Source organism: Rhipicephalus microplus, chromosome 10 (genome assembly GCF_043290135.1).
Source record: "Rhipicephalus microplus isolate Deutch F79 chromosome 10, USDA_Rmic, whole genome shotgun sequence".
Taxonomy (NCBI): domain Eukaryota; kingdom Metazoa; phylum Arthropoda; class Arachnida; order Ixodida; family Ixodidae; genus Rhipicephalus; species Rhipicephalus microplus.
In genome coordinates this window covers 10,654,107-10,668,925 of record NC_134709.1, presented here as the reverse complement: position 1 = coordinate 10,668,925, position 14,819 = coordinate 10,654,107, and the positions used below count along the sequence as shown (strand labels likewise).

At 44.3% G+C, this 14,819-nt stretch overlaps 1 protein-coding gene and 1 long non-coding RNA gene across 7 annotated transcripts in view; one reads left to right on the top strand and one right to left on the bottom strand.

Moving 5' to 3' along the window:
* The window catches only part of LOC119181885 (uncharacterized), a 41,471-nt gene that overhangs the window by 1,934 nt on the left and 24,718 nt on the right, over positions 1 to 14,819 (bottom strand). For 2 of the 6 annotated variants that reach the window (XM_075875017.1, XM_075875015.1), the window contains 9 exons: positions 9,920 to 9,997; positions 8,537 to 8,640; positions 6,577 to 6,635; positions 6,455 to 6,506; positions 6,264 to 6,331; positions 5,334 to 5,464; positions 4,130 to 4,180; positions 2,445 to 2,546; positions 1,547 to 1,611 (listed from right to left, as the gene is read on the bottom strand). In XM_075875017.1, the coding sequence (XP_075731132.1) occupies positions 1,547 to 1,611; positions 2,445 to 2,546; positions 4,130 to 4,180; positions 5,334 to 5,464; positions 6,264 to 6,331; positions 6,455 to 6,506; positions 6,577 to 6,635; positions 8,537 to 8,640; positions 9,920 to 9,997 (710 nt within the window). Of the gene's footprint in view, positions 1 to 1,546; positions 1,612 to 2,444; positions 2,547 to 4,129; positions 4,181 to 5,333; positions 5,465 to 6,263; positions 6,332 to 6,454; positions 6,507 to 6,576; positions 6,636 to 8,536; positions 8,641 to 9,919; positions 9,998 to 14,819 lie in introns of those variants that run through there. The other 4 variants (XM_075875016.1, XR_012886446.1, XR_012886448.1 and 1 more) reach the window with 4 other exon arrangements.
* LOC142774571 (uncharacterized) lies at positions 10,766 to 14,032 on the top strand. Its single transcript, XR_012886449.1, has 2 exons — positions 10,766 to 11,332; positions 11,626 to 14,032. It is a non-coding gene; the product is annotated as an uncharacterized LOC142774571 (long non-coding RNA).

Sequence of the window (14,819 nt, the reverse complement as noted above, 5' to 3'; positions counted from 1 at the left end):
AGTTTGCGGTATTAGTCTATTACAACCTGTACATCACTTGCTTATGGTGCATTAGCTTGTACTTCTCCATTTTAATAATAGGAGAAGGATGCGTACATATCTTGGTCACGCAATTCAAAATGAATGCTTTTTATCTGTAGATATCGAATGCCTCATTTTCCCGTTTAAAGGTGATACGTTGAGACGATTGCTCTCATAAATGATTACAGTATGCATTTTCTTTATTTTAGATCGTATAGTTCATGGCCGAGTAGCAAAAAGGTAGCAATGGTGCAAGAAAGTAACGATTTCAGTAACGTTCTCGCTAGGTCTAGCTGGTGCATTCTTGAACACATATTTGGGTTGCACCCATCCTGTGTGCTCTTCTTCGTCCGTGTTTTTTTTTTTTTTTGCGCAACCCTAATATTAACGGCCTCTGTTACTACCCATTTTATTCCAGTTATTAACTGTGTACTAATGTAGGTAGTAAAAAGACAGCGAAAATTGCATCATATCAGTGGAGCGAATGATCAGGGGGGGGGGGGGGGGATCTGTCTGCGTCTGTGTCTTTTTGTCTGTCTGGCGACGAGCACGAGCCGCAGAGGCTCTCCGAGCCAGCCGCTCCACTTCGTCCATGCCCCACCAACGATCCGACACGTACGGTGACGATCCAGACGACAGAGAGGCACTCGTTCTCGGCGCATCCAGGCACAGCCCGCGCCACAGCCAATCGGAGAGCAGCGGTACAACGTCATTTCGAACATCCTCACTCAACTGTAGTGTGTACGTACTTCTATGAGACGGTGCCGTCTATTATACTGTTCGGGAGATACTGCCGGTTACGCCTGACGCGGGACAAGGTCAGTATAAGAGGAGCTTCGCTCCAAAATGTAAGGTTCGCAACTAGCAAGTGTTTACGAACGTAGGTGGTAAACAGGTTGCAAGAGGTTAGTAAAGGTCAAAGCAAGGTAGCAAGTGTTGCAGTTACTACCTATTATTAGCTTGCCGTTGCTACCTTTTAACTTTTTTAAAGAGTGTAGACGATGCATCCTATCTGTCGATGAGATTGGAACCCGCAACCATCGGATGCAACAATAAAAAATTTCGACAACTGGTGACGTCATGATGGAGTGTTTAGATAATTATTTCGTTCATCGTTTGTGTTGACGATGCTGATGGTCACTTCTGATTTTGATTTGATTGATTGATTTTGTTAATTTGTCAACACACGTGATGAGAGGTGAATGGGGCTTCGCGCGCGTATTGGTGAATACAGCACCTGAGACGCAGGCATTTCGATTACATGCATGCCTCACACTTTGCCAAGCCGTCATTACAGTGTTGTTATACATTGAGGTGTACAAGGATTTCGCATTTATAAATAGCGGTCGGTCACCCGACCAAGGGATAGAAAAAGTATCAGACCTTTAGTGACCAGTTAAGTGCAGGTACCGAAACGTCTTAACACGTTTTTTTTTTTTACAACGGCTTGGTTAGATACGCGTACGCGAGTAATCTGTATTAAGAAAAAAATGCGTAGATAGTAAAAAAATATCAAAGCACATGCCTGTCCCGGATGGTCACCTCACTGTGCTGGGAAGGCTTCACGGCTGGAGAGCTCCCACAGTAGCTCTGAAACAAAAGAAAATATTAAGATGACAAAATTGGCACCTGATAAGCTATTTTTTAATAACAAAACTATCTGTTATTAAACTTGTGTTTTCATCGACAACGATGTTGTGATTCGGTTATACATCGGGATTTTTCCGCACTTAAATGATGTAGGCGATGATATAACTAGTTCAAGGACGTTCATACCTATAATAAACTGTTTCGTTTTGATAACATATTTTGAAGCGTGATCACATATTACGACTCGAGTCGTTTGCTACGTGCTATACTGTTACAGTGAAAGACCGCATGCAATAGCAACTACTTGAGCTTAGTTATACCTGCAATGTCTCTAGCTTATAAACGATAATTTGTTTTCCCTTTCGCTGCCTTCAACAGTGAATGCAGTTGTCTGTTGAGCCCCATATCATATTAAGTTCGACTCATTTAGTTGTTTTATTCAACTTTACAGACAAAAATTCGACCTCTCATTCAAAGAACACTGCCACCCCTCACCCAATTTGTTCACCTCTCCCCAAAACATGCACGGACACACTTCTGCGCATCACATATTCGGTATGTGTGCACGGCAGCCGAGTAGTACAGAAAAAATGCGTGCTGATCTGCTGACGTTACCTTCTGAAGCGCGTAAGGTGGCGTGGGAAGATTATACGAGCAGGAAAAACTGGCACATGTTTTCTGGTTGCCACCGATATCACGCTGGCACCACCTTGCCACTACTCTAGTTTTAGAGGCCACGTTTAAAGCACTGTATTTTTTCTTCTCTCAGCCTAAGTTAGCAACTGCTCCTCACAGAAGCGCGTCCGCTGTTGATACGCCATGACGTCACCCACCGATGCATAAGAAACGAAGAAAAATTGGTCCACGTCCATGTTGAAGGCCTTCACGAAGCTCTTGACATCGATGTTCTTCTGGTTCACAAACTGCTTGTAGATCTGTCGCAAGAAAAGAGGAGGCGCTGTAAAACATGCCCCGAACCAAAATTGACAAGAACATAGAAACAGCAGGATAAGCTCGCTGAATAGCCTTATTTTAACAGTTGAAAAGAAACCAGGTGTTTTTGTGTGTCTGTACTCTAGCGCGCAGGCAGCGTGTCTGTATATGTGGGCACAATTAAAAAAAATTCCGCCATATCCACGAAGTGAATGATGATGAGTGGGCGAAGCTCCGGAGGTAAACCTGGTAAACCATGAATCCTCTGTACATTTTGCCCACTCGATTTTATTACATCGCTCCCCTTAGCGTACGTCGCCGCACTAAATCGAATGATTGCCTTCAACCAATGACACGTGCCATATGTGACATCATTCCTATTTTATAAGATCTCGCGTCTTTCATCAACTACAAGTACCGCTTTCTAGTTTATAACATCTTGCATCTTTTCATCATCAGCTACAAGTACCACCATCTAGTAAACACTACAAGAACTAAACGAGAGGTGGCTACATACAGGAGACGGTACCGCCATCTAGTGAACACTGCAAGAACTAAACTAGAGGTGGCTACATACAGGGGACGGTACCGCCGTCTAGTGAACACTGCAAGAACTAAACTAGAGGTGGCTACATACAGGCTACAGGGGACGCACAGCCCCCGCCCTAAGGAGCTTCGCCCCTAAAACAGCACCGGGGCAGGCTGCATGATTTTGCTGAATTTCGGCGTTCCCTTTTCCTTCAAAACGAATCAAAGCAGCCTTGCAAAGCACGCACATGGCCGCAAGATGAAAAAAAAAAAAAACGAGGTGTACGCAGTTCCTGTCATCTGATGTATTCCAATACGGTAACCAACACTAAAGACAAGATGAAGACGTGCTATGTCCTGTCCTCACCTCGTCCTCTGTACTCATTACCCCACTGCCGTAACACACCAGGATGAACTCGAATCCGCTCGCTCACCAAGACGTTATTCTGTCAGCGTTCTTTCTGTTTGAAAAAATTGCATTAGGAATGCGGAGGGCTATGATCAAACAGGTTCTAATTGGCGCGACTAGGACCGTGACCCCTCAAAAGTGGGCGACTTGGGTAATACATATTACAATGAAAATGCACTAATCGAGCAAAATGGCCTTAGTGACTTAGTTAACTGAAATGAAAAAGTTCAAATAATGAAATGTTTCTCTGAGCTCAGGCTCAGAGAAACAAATTATCTTAATGAGCCCTTTGACTTTTGCATAGTACTGTAGCGGGAGAGAAATGTTGGTACGCGCATTCAACTAAACATTATCGCGACCACCAATTCATACGCAGAGGCGCATGGCGCATACGCGGCCGACATGCCTCACGCAGCTACGGTTCTTTCTCCATCGGAATTGCAGACGCCGCAGCCGGGATTCGATTCTGGGACCTGCAGGTCAGCAGCTGATTCCTTCCTTCTTCGAAATAAAGCCTTGAGACTGTTCGACAATGCCAGATAGAGCAACATATCTCGAAAACTTTTGCGACCTTCAAGCTCAGAAAAGCTTCGTAGCGGTTATAGTTAGCCCAGAAATATCGTGAGAAGGCTGTCCCAATCTGCATACCCTGAAACTCGGGCTGATGGCAGCGGAGTCAGCGACCACTGAAAGTATCTCCTGCGTGAAAAAAAAAAAAAAACATGGCAACTGGTAAAAACCAATCGCTTTAGCCACCAAACTCGATACACATCTTTGGGCCGTTTTGGTCCCACCAGGGCTGTTAGTGAGAGAGTAGAAGGTTTATTGTAAATGTCTGGCGATATTTAACGGGCAGGGGATAGAAGCACCCCAGCCTAGGTGACGGATTCGGAGTCTTCTTTATGAAAATCTTTTTTACTTTTCTCACACCACGGAGATGTTACATACATATGTGGCAGCGTTGTGACAAATTTGGCGCCTGTTGATTACATAAACGCGGCCCGACAAGTTGCGTCGGTCACGTGTGCCTTTACACGCACCATTTGCCAACAGTTGATGGTTCCTCATAATTGAGGCTTTCTTTCAATCGTGGGATTGTCTGGGACTGGTTGTTTCTGATACAGCAATAATATCTTTCATCAAAGTCCTTGTCATTTCGTTATTGAATGGATATGAATGGATTACCTCACGTACCAGCAACAGTTAATTGTACTCTTGGGGCTCAAAGAAATTAGAAAGAGGAGTGGGGATACACAAAGAATACATTAGCTGATTTTGTAGAGTAAGAGTTGTGTAACGAAGCTAGAACAAAACCTTAAAGGCAAAAAAAAAGGTAGAAGTACAAAGCAACTGGCGACTGGTGAAAAGTTACAGCAACAAGACAACACATTGACACAGCAGCGGGATTACATATATATATATATATATATATATATATATATATATATATATATATATATACATATATACATATATATACATATATATATATATATATATATATATATATATATACATATATATACATATATATATATATATACATATATATACATATATATATATATACATATACATATATATATATACATATACATATATATATATACATATACATATACATATATATACATATACATATACATATACATATATATACATATACATATATATATATATATATATATATATATATATATATATATATATATATATATATATGAAACTCTTCTGTAAGAGCTATCATAGGGATGATCACCTTAGCTGATCTCGTTAGTATGCGCGGTCCGGTCAGATAAGTTACATTGGGTTAGGTTAAGTTAGGCAAGGTTAGTTTATCGTAACACGATACCGTCTCTGAAGCGTTTTGGCTCGCCGTCTCGGACAACTGCTTGGCGAAGCATTCCCGAGTTTTCTGGAAGTGCTTCTTGGTGACGTCAGACCAGGCAGGCTTTGAGTAAGGGCTCACGTGATCACCGGTTCCTGCCGATTTGAGAAACAACAGTACTACACGCTGCAAATTTCGATTCACGCCTATACATATCTCTGAGGGTAATTTACAGGTCAAACCCGTTACAACAGACATACATCGAGCACCAATTCTTGTCTTTTATATAAGGTGTCTCTTATAAGCAGAGTACCGCGTATGCATTCTTTTACCCCAATGTTAAGGTGTACGCACATTGCTGTCTCTTAAACCAATTTGTCGCTTACGTCAATGCTTTTTTGTAAACGGGTTCAAATGTATTGTTTTAAGCGATTTCAACGTCTAAAAAAGGTAATGATACGAAAATTTTCCGTCCTTCTGTGCCAAATGAAAAGCCAGTCCCGCAAAGCCTATAAACAGCACTCGTAAGCGTGAGCGCATTTTTAAAATTTAAAATATTTTAAAATATTTCATTGGTTCCTTATTTTGTGTCAGGACGTCACAACAAGGTATCAGCTCGACACATGCTCAATATCCTGTCGTTTACGTGGCCGCTATGCTTCGAGGCTTTGTTGGGGACGCACAAGTGGCCGTATCGAATGTTTTGGTACGTGACGTCATCACAACTAGACCCACTGATGCGTGACGTAACCAGAATAGACGCTGTATACCAACGTCACGATAGTAGGTGCGTCCCGAGGAAATCGACATTAATCTTAAAGTATAGTCTAGCACTTGCCGAGCTGCACTCTAAGCTCAAAGCAGTCTCTGTACTCTGGAGACTAATGTCAGTAAGAGAGTAAACTCACCCGCAAACACTGACGCCAGACAAAATTCTTTGATAGACTTACGTACCTTCTCGCAGAACTTGAGACACGAGGCAACGAGAGATCTTGGGAAGAATGTCCGGCATGTGAACCATGCTGAAACATGAAAAATAACAGCGCAATCAGCCCTTTAGTTACACTCGGCAAGCACGGTAGGCAAATAAATTAACTGCTGTAAGTGATGCTGCTTAATAAAAAAAAATGAAGAAAAAAACGCACAGGAAGTTGTCATGCGAAGGATGGGAGACGTTCCAGAACGAAACCGGAGCATCTGTGAAAGAAAAATAAGAGGAACAATCTGCACTGGCATAGGGAACCAGAATGACCTCGCAGGAACTCACAGATGTTTGTTCCTTGTGCGTCGAAAGAACACTCCGGATCTAGGATGGTACCCAGCCACCTGCGACGTAGATGTTAAAACATTACTAATTCATCGGCTTAGTAATGAAGATTATCCTCGCTTTCATCTATCCTGAAACCGCACTATCTTATGCAGAGCTGCCTAGGTTTAGCTACCGAAAGGCGCGATAAGTGGTAAAAAAAAAACGCGATAAGCTGATATGCACAGAGAAGCAGTAACACGTTAGCTAGCTGAACACGTTCACGTTATCTCAGGGAAATACATGTTATCACTGAAGTTCGTAGTTGAAAGCAGGTTACGTTGCCATTCCTATGTAAGTAGGTGTGCCACGAGAAAATCGACATTAATAATAAATAATGTTTTCCTATAGGGGGGCCATTTCTAAAACGTCCTTTCCGCTTTGCACAGAACACAAATTTTTAACATCACGAGACGATGTCAAGATGAACTTTGAACAAAATAGCGTTGAGAATTCAACGAGATGAAGAAAAGGTGTTTTGAACTCGTCGCTCTATCCAGGGTGGTAAACTTCAAACAAAAGTTGAAGCCAAGAGAAAAACTGGACGTACACCGAATAGCAAATTTTTACAGGACGTGGACGACTCTTGGCCGCAGTAGGGAATGAGGTGGGAAAGAGACAAGGGGCATAAAGGGCGAGGAGCAGCTTCGTGTCACGCACTCGCATGAGCCACGCTACCTCTCCTATACACTAATCGAAACAGGCCACTCTGACTACCGTGTAACACGAGAGATATCTCTGCTTCATGGTCTAACTTGATGAAATTCCGTAGATTGGTCATGTCGGCTTGTAGCGGACGTTTAATGTGTCGCCCGCCTTTTGAGAATGCCGCCCATCGGGTGTTCTAAATCAGCTGGGCACATCGTCTGTCATTGTGCGCATCGCGTATAAACATTGTAACTTGAACGCCGGTTAGCTTGCTGTCATTCGTGTAGTGTGTGTGTGGTGTGTTTACAGAGTTGGCCATTACTTTGTTCAAAAAAGAATTCTTGATGTGTGAACCCGCTTTTGTAATTTAGCACGCTGGTGTGGCTTCCAACAGTATTTTTTCTGTCTGATTTCTTTTTAGTTCCAATGTAATGCACCAGTCCTCTGCTAGGAGAGTCCAGTGTTCATATCTGAAAACAGGAGTTTTGGCATTCTAAGGGTGGCGTGGAACTTGGGTGTGGGGTACTTATGTTGTCAAACCCACCCGCTTGAGTGACAACCGCATGACCGCCTGCATGTCCCCCGTCCGTGCCAGCGTGCCCTGGTGTCCAAAGAATTTTAAAACTTGTTCCAATGTCTTGAAATCTTGCTAATATTTTTTCTAGTGTCGTTGGCTACAGCATTTTCAGTGGTTGAAGCCGCCAGTTCAGTTACTGCCTCGTACGAATCTGTAAGGATGCGACAGTGAATTGTTGGAATTGATATTGAATGTTACTGAATTGATATTGAATGACGTTTCTAATACAGTGGGCAGTGGTATAGGTGGCAATAACTACTACACGCTGGAACGTTTGACTGGAAGCTGCGTTCCCGGACAAAGCGACAATATGCGTCTGTATGAAATTTCATGCACCGCAAACTTTTGCTGCTGGGTGTACGTTGCGATTTTTGTCTCTTCTCTCTCGAACGCAACTGTTCTCATATCACAATGAAATGAAATGGCCACAAAAATAGCCTCAAAATCAGTGGGAAGCAAACTTATGACGTGTACAAGACTGACGAATTGCTATAAAATGATACTCTGATTTGCCGTCGACGTTTTTGTAGCAAGGTTTATAATAGGCAGTTTGTCAGTAATACCCTCACTGCCTTCTCATTGGCAATTTGCCAACCTCGCAACCAACAAGTGCAAATTGCCTTTAGTAACCATAATCGTCATCACCACCACCATTACAATCATCACCATAAGAAGCTCCTTGAGTCCAGTCGTTACCTATCGTCGACGTTGGCTGATTGCGTCCTCAGCGTGTTCTCAAAGAGCGCCTTCCGAATGGACGCGTACGAACGGAGGCCCTCGTTCTCTGTTACCATCGGAACCTGATCAAAAGACAAGATTACGAGCGAAATAAATTGCAGTCAGTTATCATGAGGATGAATGTCATTTAGCAATACATCGGCCTACACACTCATCAACACTGTGACGTGCATTAAGTATGGCTCGTAATTTTCTATTCCCGTGTACCAATTGCTTAGTTGCACATCAATACCTTCCTAACTCACCACTCCATCCGCGATTTCCATCATTTCCGCTTTTCTTATGACCCGTTGCCGATTTTTCCCTGCTGCTGTAGCTCGACCGACTAAAGCCCGTTTCACTTACACAAAAAGTAGCAATTTTTAGTCTTCAATGTCGATCGCAGCGAAAAAAAAAGGGGGGGGGGGCACTTCCCTCCCGCGGCAGCGGTCTGCGGCGAGCTACCAATATGTCGGAAATTTTTGCTCTGATCGCAGCGGCGAGAGTGATTTCTGTTCGGGTCGGGGGTCGGGTCGGGCCGGCCAAGCTGTCGAAATCACTTCGACGTGTTTGTTTTCATAATGGCCGCTGTTGCGCATCTTAAAGTGTACTTAGATTAGAAAGTGTTCTTAAATGACGAAACACAAGTTCTCTTCGATATCGTTCATGGAAACTTAATATCATGACGCACAGATTGTTACATTCTATTTGAAAAATTCCTATTGTCTGCCATAACGAACGATGGCAAGAAACGTTGCTCGTGGACCGTTCGCGGTTCATGTGAAACGAAACCGCCATTAGCGGCGGTTGCGAGCAGGGCGATTGGAGCGAACGAAACGATGTTTTTTTGCTGCAATTGCGGCATGTGAAACAGCCTTAACGCGGCTTCTTAAATTAGCTAGTAGTGGATGGTGCAACAACACCCGAGGTTTTACGTCCCAACATTACGATCTGATTGTGAGGGACGCCGTAGTGGGAGGGCTGTGGAAATTTTGACCTTGTGATTTTTCAACATGCACTGACATCACACAGTACACATACCTCTACTATTTCTCCTCGATCGAAATACGCCCGGCGTAAACCGAATGCAGCAATATTGAATTGAGAACCGAGCGCGGTAACAGCAGTGGCGTATTTAAGGCACGCAGCTACTTTATGGTTTAAAAAATCGAATCTTTCGCTCATTGCACAGGCCATATAGGCGGATAGTAAATGCTCACTTTTGCCTTGAGGACACGATTTTAAATAGGCTACAGCTCAAAGCGCGTCGAAGCGATGTTCGATAAGCGACTGATTGAGTGCTGGACACTAACAGCTCGAACTGTGAGGAATGACCCACATAAGATTAAACAATGCACTCACGTTTTCGTACTGGGCGAAAACCTTGAATTTGTCGATTATCCAGTCGGGATAGAAGGCCCTTACGCGGCTAGTCAGCACCTGGAACGCAAGACGAAATTTCACAAACATTATAGAGAGAAAACGACCAGCTTCAAAGTTAAACCTCTTGAGAGCTAAATTAGTATTACCTGTTGGGGTATGACGTTCTGGTTACTGGAGCGTCTACTAGATGCTCCAGAAACGGGTTTTGTGCTCGCGCGATGGCTGCCACTGCTCTCATGAGGCTAAGTAGCTCGCATGTGATATTGGGGGTTTTACGTCCCAAAACCACGATGTGGGTCTCAAGCATTTTTGACTTGATCGTACGTGCGGCCGCCGCGTATGAGATTCGAATTCGTCATCTTCGGTTCAGCAGCGCAAGGCCATAACGACTCGATCACCATGGTGGCGGCTCATCACGGTAGTTGAAAATTACAAACAAAATTTAGGGAATGATAATTATTTTTTTACATTTCCCGAATTTCTAACTTAACAGTTATTCAGAGATGCAGGATGATACACTGTCAAATAGCTCAAGTTCAAGTTTTCGACAAATAAGTGCCCTGTCCCGCCACGGTGAAACAAACTGCCTGAGCCAAAAAAAAAAAAAAAACCGTCTTCCATTAGATGTAACCATGTGTGGATGTGAAGCAGCGGATAGATTGTGAAGGGCACTCGCAGAAAGTCGTCTACGTCGCCTTAAACAGGTGTACCAACATTCAGAAGCTATGCATGACAGTGTGTCGGTGACTATCACTTGATGCCGGTGACCGCTGCCTTGAACGCTACTGGTGACCTAGGAGGATATAATATAAAAAAATTGCTGGAGTGGAGGGAGCGCTCTTCAAGTGAAGCCAGCGCCGCCATGTTGTGGTGGGCAGAAAGCTCGGCTCGGCTGGCTCGGTGGCGGCCAGCGCTGCCAGTTCACCTGCAGCGACGGTGGATTGCGGTTCGTGCGCCTGTCTTTCCTTGACAAGTGTGTCTCTGCAGTGCATTCGAATGCGTGCGGCTCGATTCAAGCGAGCATGGTACAATCCTGCGTAGCGTATGGGTGCACAAATCGCGCGATTCCTGCTTCCAAGATCACATTTCACAGGTGCGTACTGAAAGCACGTAGTGCTTACGCGGTCTAATACGGCTGACTCGTGTTTTTCATTGGTAGGCTTAAGGAATTAATATTTGGAAATTATTGGCAGGTTTCCAAAAGATGCTGAGACACGGAACCTATGGGAGCGAGCTGTGCGTCGTGAACACTGGAAACCGACAGATAAAGATCGCCTTTGCTCTGCGCACTTTGATCCGGCGTGTTTTGACCGGACCGGACAAACAACAAGGTTGAAAGCGGGAAGTGTGCCGACTTCGTTCGCTGCTTTTCCTGCCCACCTCCAGGCACCGGTAAGCATCGGAACTTCGCAGATATAGTGCTCTGACATCAAGGAGGTTGGAATGACGTAGACATATCTCTTCTGTCGTGTTTTGTCGACGTGACTGCATTGCTGCGTGTTTCCTCGCGAGCTTTTCGTCCCGTTCGCTCGTTTACAATATCGCTCAACACACGATTAGCGCATGATCATTGTCGAATGTTCCCGAACATGCTTTCGTGAATACATATATTCATGTTATGAGCAATAATTGAAGTATATATATCATTCTAAAAGTAGTTAATTTCCACTATGTGCTTATTTCAGGTGAAAAGGAAGCGGCCAGCACCAAAACCTCGAGGATGCAGTCCTGCTCAGCAGCAAGAGGCCTTAAATACTGAAGATCATGTCACTGTATCACCATCAAAGCAGTGGTACAAGACGAAGTTGCAGGAAACAGAAGACGAAAGATTGCACTTGAAGAAAAAAATTAAAACGTTGCAGCAGAGCAAACGAAGGCTGACACAAAAGAAAATCACCGCTGAAGAAATTATTAGAGGCATCGAAGAACAAAAGCTTTTGTCAGAAGAGGGCTCCAAGATGTTCGATGCAGCATTTTCTCCTGACATACAACAGCTGCTTCACCGGGCACGGACAGAAAGTGGAGGTAAATACCCTCCAGAGCTGCGAACGTTTGCACTAACTTTACATTTCTACTCACCAGCAGCCTACGAATTTGTGCGATCAAAGTTTAATGACGCCCTCCCTTCGCAGCGCACAATCAGAGAATGGTATAGGTCTGTTGATGGCCAACCAGGCTTTACAGGTGAAGCATTTTCTTTCTTGGAGAAGTTGGTTCAAGGTCGCTCTGAAACTCTTTACTGCGCTCTGATTGTCGATGATATGTCGATTAGGAAACATGTTGAACTTGTCGGAGACAGGGTAGTTGGCTACGTTGATTTTGGAGCATCTCTTGATGATGACAGCCTTCCTGAAGCCACAAATGTTTGTGTTTATATTGTTGTTGGCATAAACATGAGGCTGAAAATTCCAGTCGGCTACTTTCTTATCCACTCGCTCACTGGTTCTGAGAGGGCTGAACTAACAAAACAATGCATTGAACGACTGGAATCTGTGAAAGTTCAAGTTGTCAGTCTAACATTTGATGGTGCGTCATCAAATTTCACTATGGCAAAATGCCTTGGTGCAGAACTGAAGCCTGATCCTGTCGAGTTCTCCACATCCTTTAAAAACCCAGTTGATGAGTCAAGGGATGTGCATATCCTGCTTGACCCATGCCACATGATTAAGTTGATTAGAAATTCACTGGCAACAATGTGTTACATCACTGATGTTGATGGAAACCACATAAAATGGGCTTACATAAAGGCACTGGAGGCTTTACAGCGCGAGGAAGGGCTCCGCCTTGGCAATAAGCTAACTAAGGTGCATATGCAGTGGGAGAAGCAAAAGATGAAGGTACGGCTCGCAGTTCAGGCACTCAGCGCTTCAGTCGCAGACGCTCTTGAATTTTGCGAGCAAACGCTGAAGCTGCCACAGTTTAGAGGTGCTAGTGCCACGGCAAAATTTGTGAGGGTATTTGATCATCTCTTCGATTTGCTAAACTCCAGAAATGCGTTTGCAAAATCATACAAAGCCCCCCTTCGAAAGCAAAATGAGCCTTGTTGGAAACCATTTTTTGCCGACGCTCGAGAGTACATATGTGCTTTAAAAGACCCATTCGGTCGACCACTTTTGCAGGGAACAAAGAGGACAGGATTTGTGGGTTTTCTTGTGTGTATACAGAGCACAGAAAGTATCTTCAAGGAACTCGTTCATGAAGGTCAACTTAACTATCTGCTCACGCACAAGATGAGTCAAGATCACGCAGAAACTTTCTTTGGCTGTGTGCGAGGACGTGGGGGGTTCAACAACAACCCTACAGCTGCCCAATTCATGGCAGCTTACAAGCGTCTATTGGTCCAGACAGAAGTGAGATCGTCCACCTCAGGCAACTGTTCGCAAGATATTGTTTCTATTCTGGGTGCATCTGCCTCTGCCACTACATTTTGTGCAACCACTGAGGTCACATCGCGAAGGTGTGCCATCCTACAACCAGAGGACCACGATTACACAGACCGAATTGACTATCCAGAGAGCCTCTCCACATTCGTTTGCTCTGTCGTGCCTTACATTGCAGGCTTTGTCGCTCGCAAAATCGCTACTACAAACACCTGTGAGTTGTGCATAGAAGCTCTTCATGGAGCGGATACATCTCTATTGGTGAGACAAAAAAATCGAGGTGGACTCTTTTACCCTTCCGAAGACGTTGTGTCACTGTGCGAAACAGCGGAAAAGGGGCTGCGTCGACTGCAGGCTTCCACTCAATGCCTTAAGAACATACATGCCAATACCAAACAACTAGTCCTGGAGATTTTGAGTCAATCACTGGAAAAGAGGTGGTTTTCACAATTGGAACAACATCTTTTTGACGTCGACGTGTTGGACAACCATATTTACAACTTGAGCAAGCAAGTATTGGAGCTGTACATCAAGATCAGGCTGCACCACATGACAAAGGAACGAAGCCGGGAACTCGTGAAAGACAAAGTTAGGTCTTTGCTTTCAAGACTCGTCATTTTTAGGAATCAGTGAAACAACTTTGCCATAACGTTCATGTTGGCTAAAGGCTGAGAAAGCTGTACAAATAAAATTTTAACACATGAAAAACGAACCGTTCTGTAGTCTCTTTAAATACTGCCAGTGTATCGGCGACTATGTGAGCACGTTTTTACTTCTCTAGCAGCAATCATTTGCGAAAAAAAAACGGCCGCGGAAGTGCACTATATGCTACGCGGCCGCCTTCCTGCCCACCACAAGATGGCCGCCGCCGGCTTCACTGTGCTCTATGGGTAAGTATAGGCGGCTTCCACTCCAGCAATTTTTTTATATATATCCTCCTAGCTGGTGACCATGACTATAGCACTGCTGAACAGCCGGTTACACAACGCACACGACAGAGATATCGAACGTGATCCCGTGCTAACCAAAACTGGCACGCTCCTTCTCAAGGAAACGTGGAACGCTGCATGACCGACGGTCAACGGCTACAAAGTGATCGTGTGTGCTGAGGAAGCGTTTTGGTGCATTCGCCGCCGACTCGAGAGCGACAGGGAGAAGGGACGCACATGTGCAAGGGGGATTTGACACCGCAGGAGGGAGAGAGACAAACACAGCCCCCGCCATAACCTGCTTTGCATCTAAAAGCACGACCACTTAATTACTTTCGTTGATACTTCGCCTTGGCGTTTGCCCATTTGGCAGCTTATTTTGCAAAGGCAGCAGTCTTATGTGTAAGGTGAAACTGTTTCTTTGGCCGAACTTGCGGCCAGTCGACGGAAAATGAGATTGCAGCAATACACATTGGCATCAATGGCGGTGAACAGAGCGTCTGCCATTGATCAACTGATCATTCACGTCTTGCAAGTAATCTTAACTAAACGATCTACTACAGTCTTCAA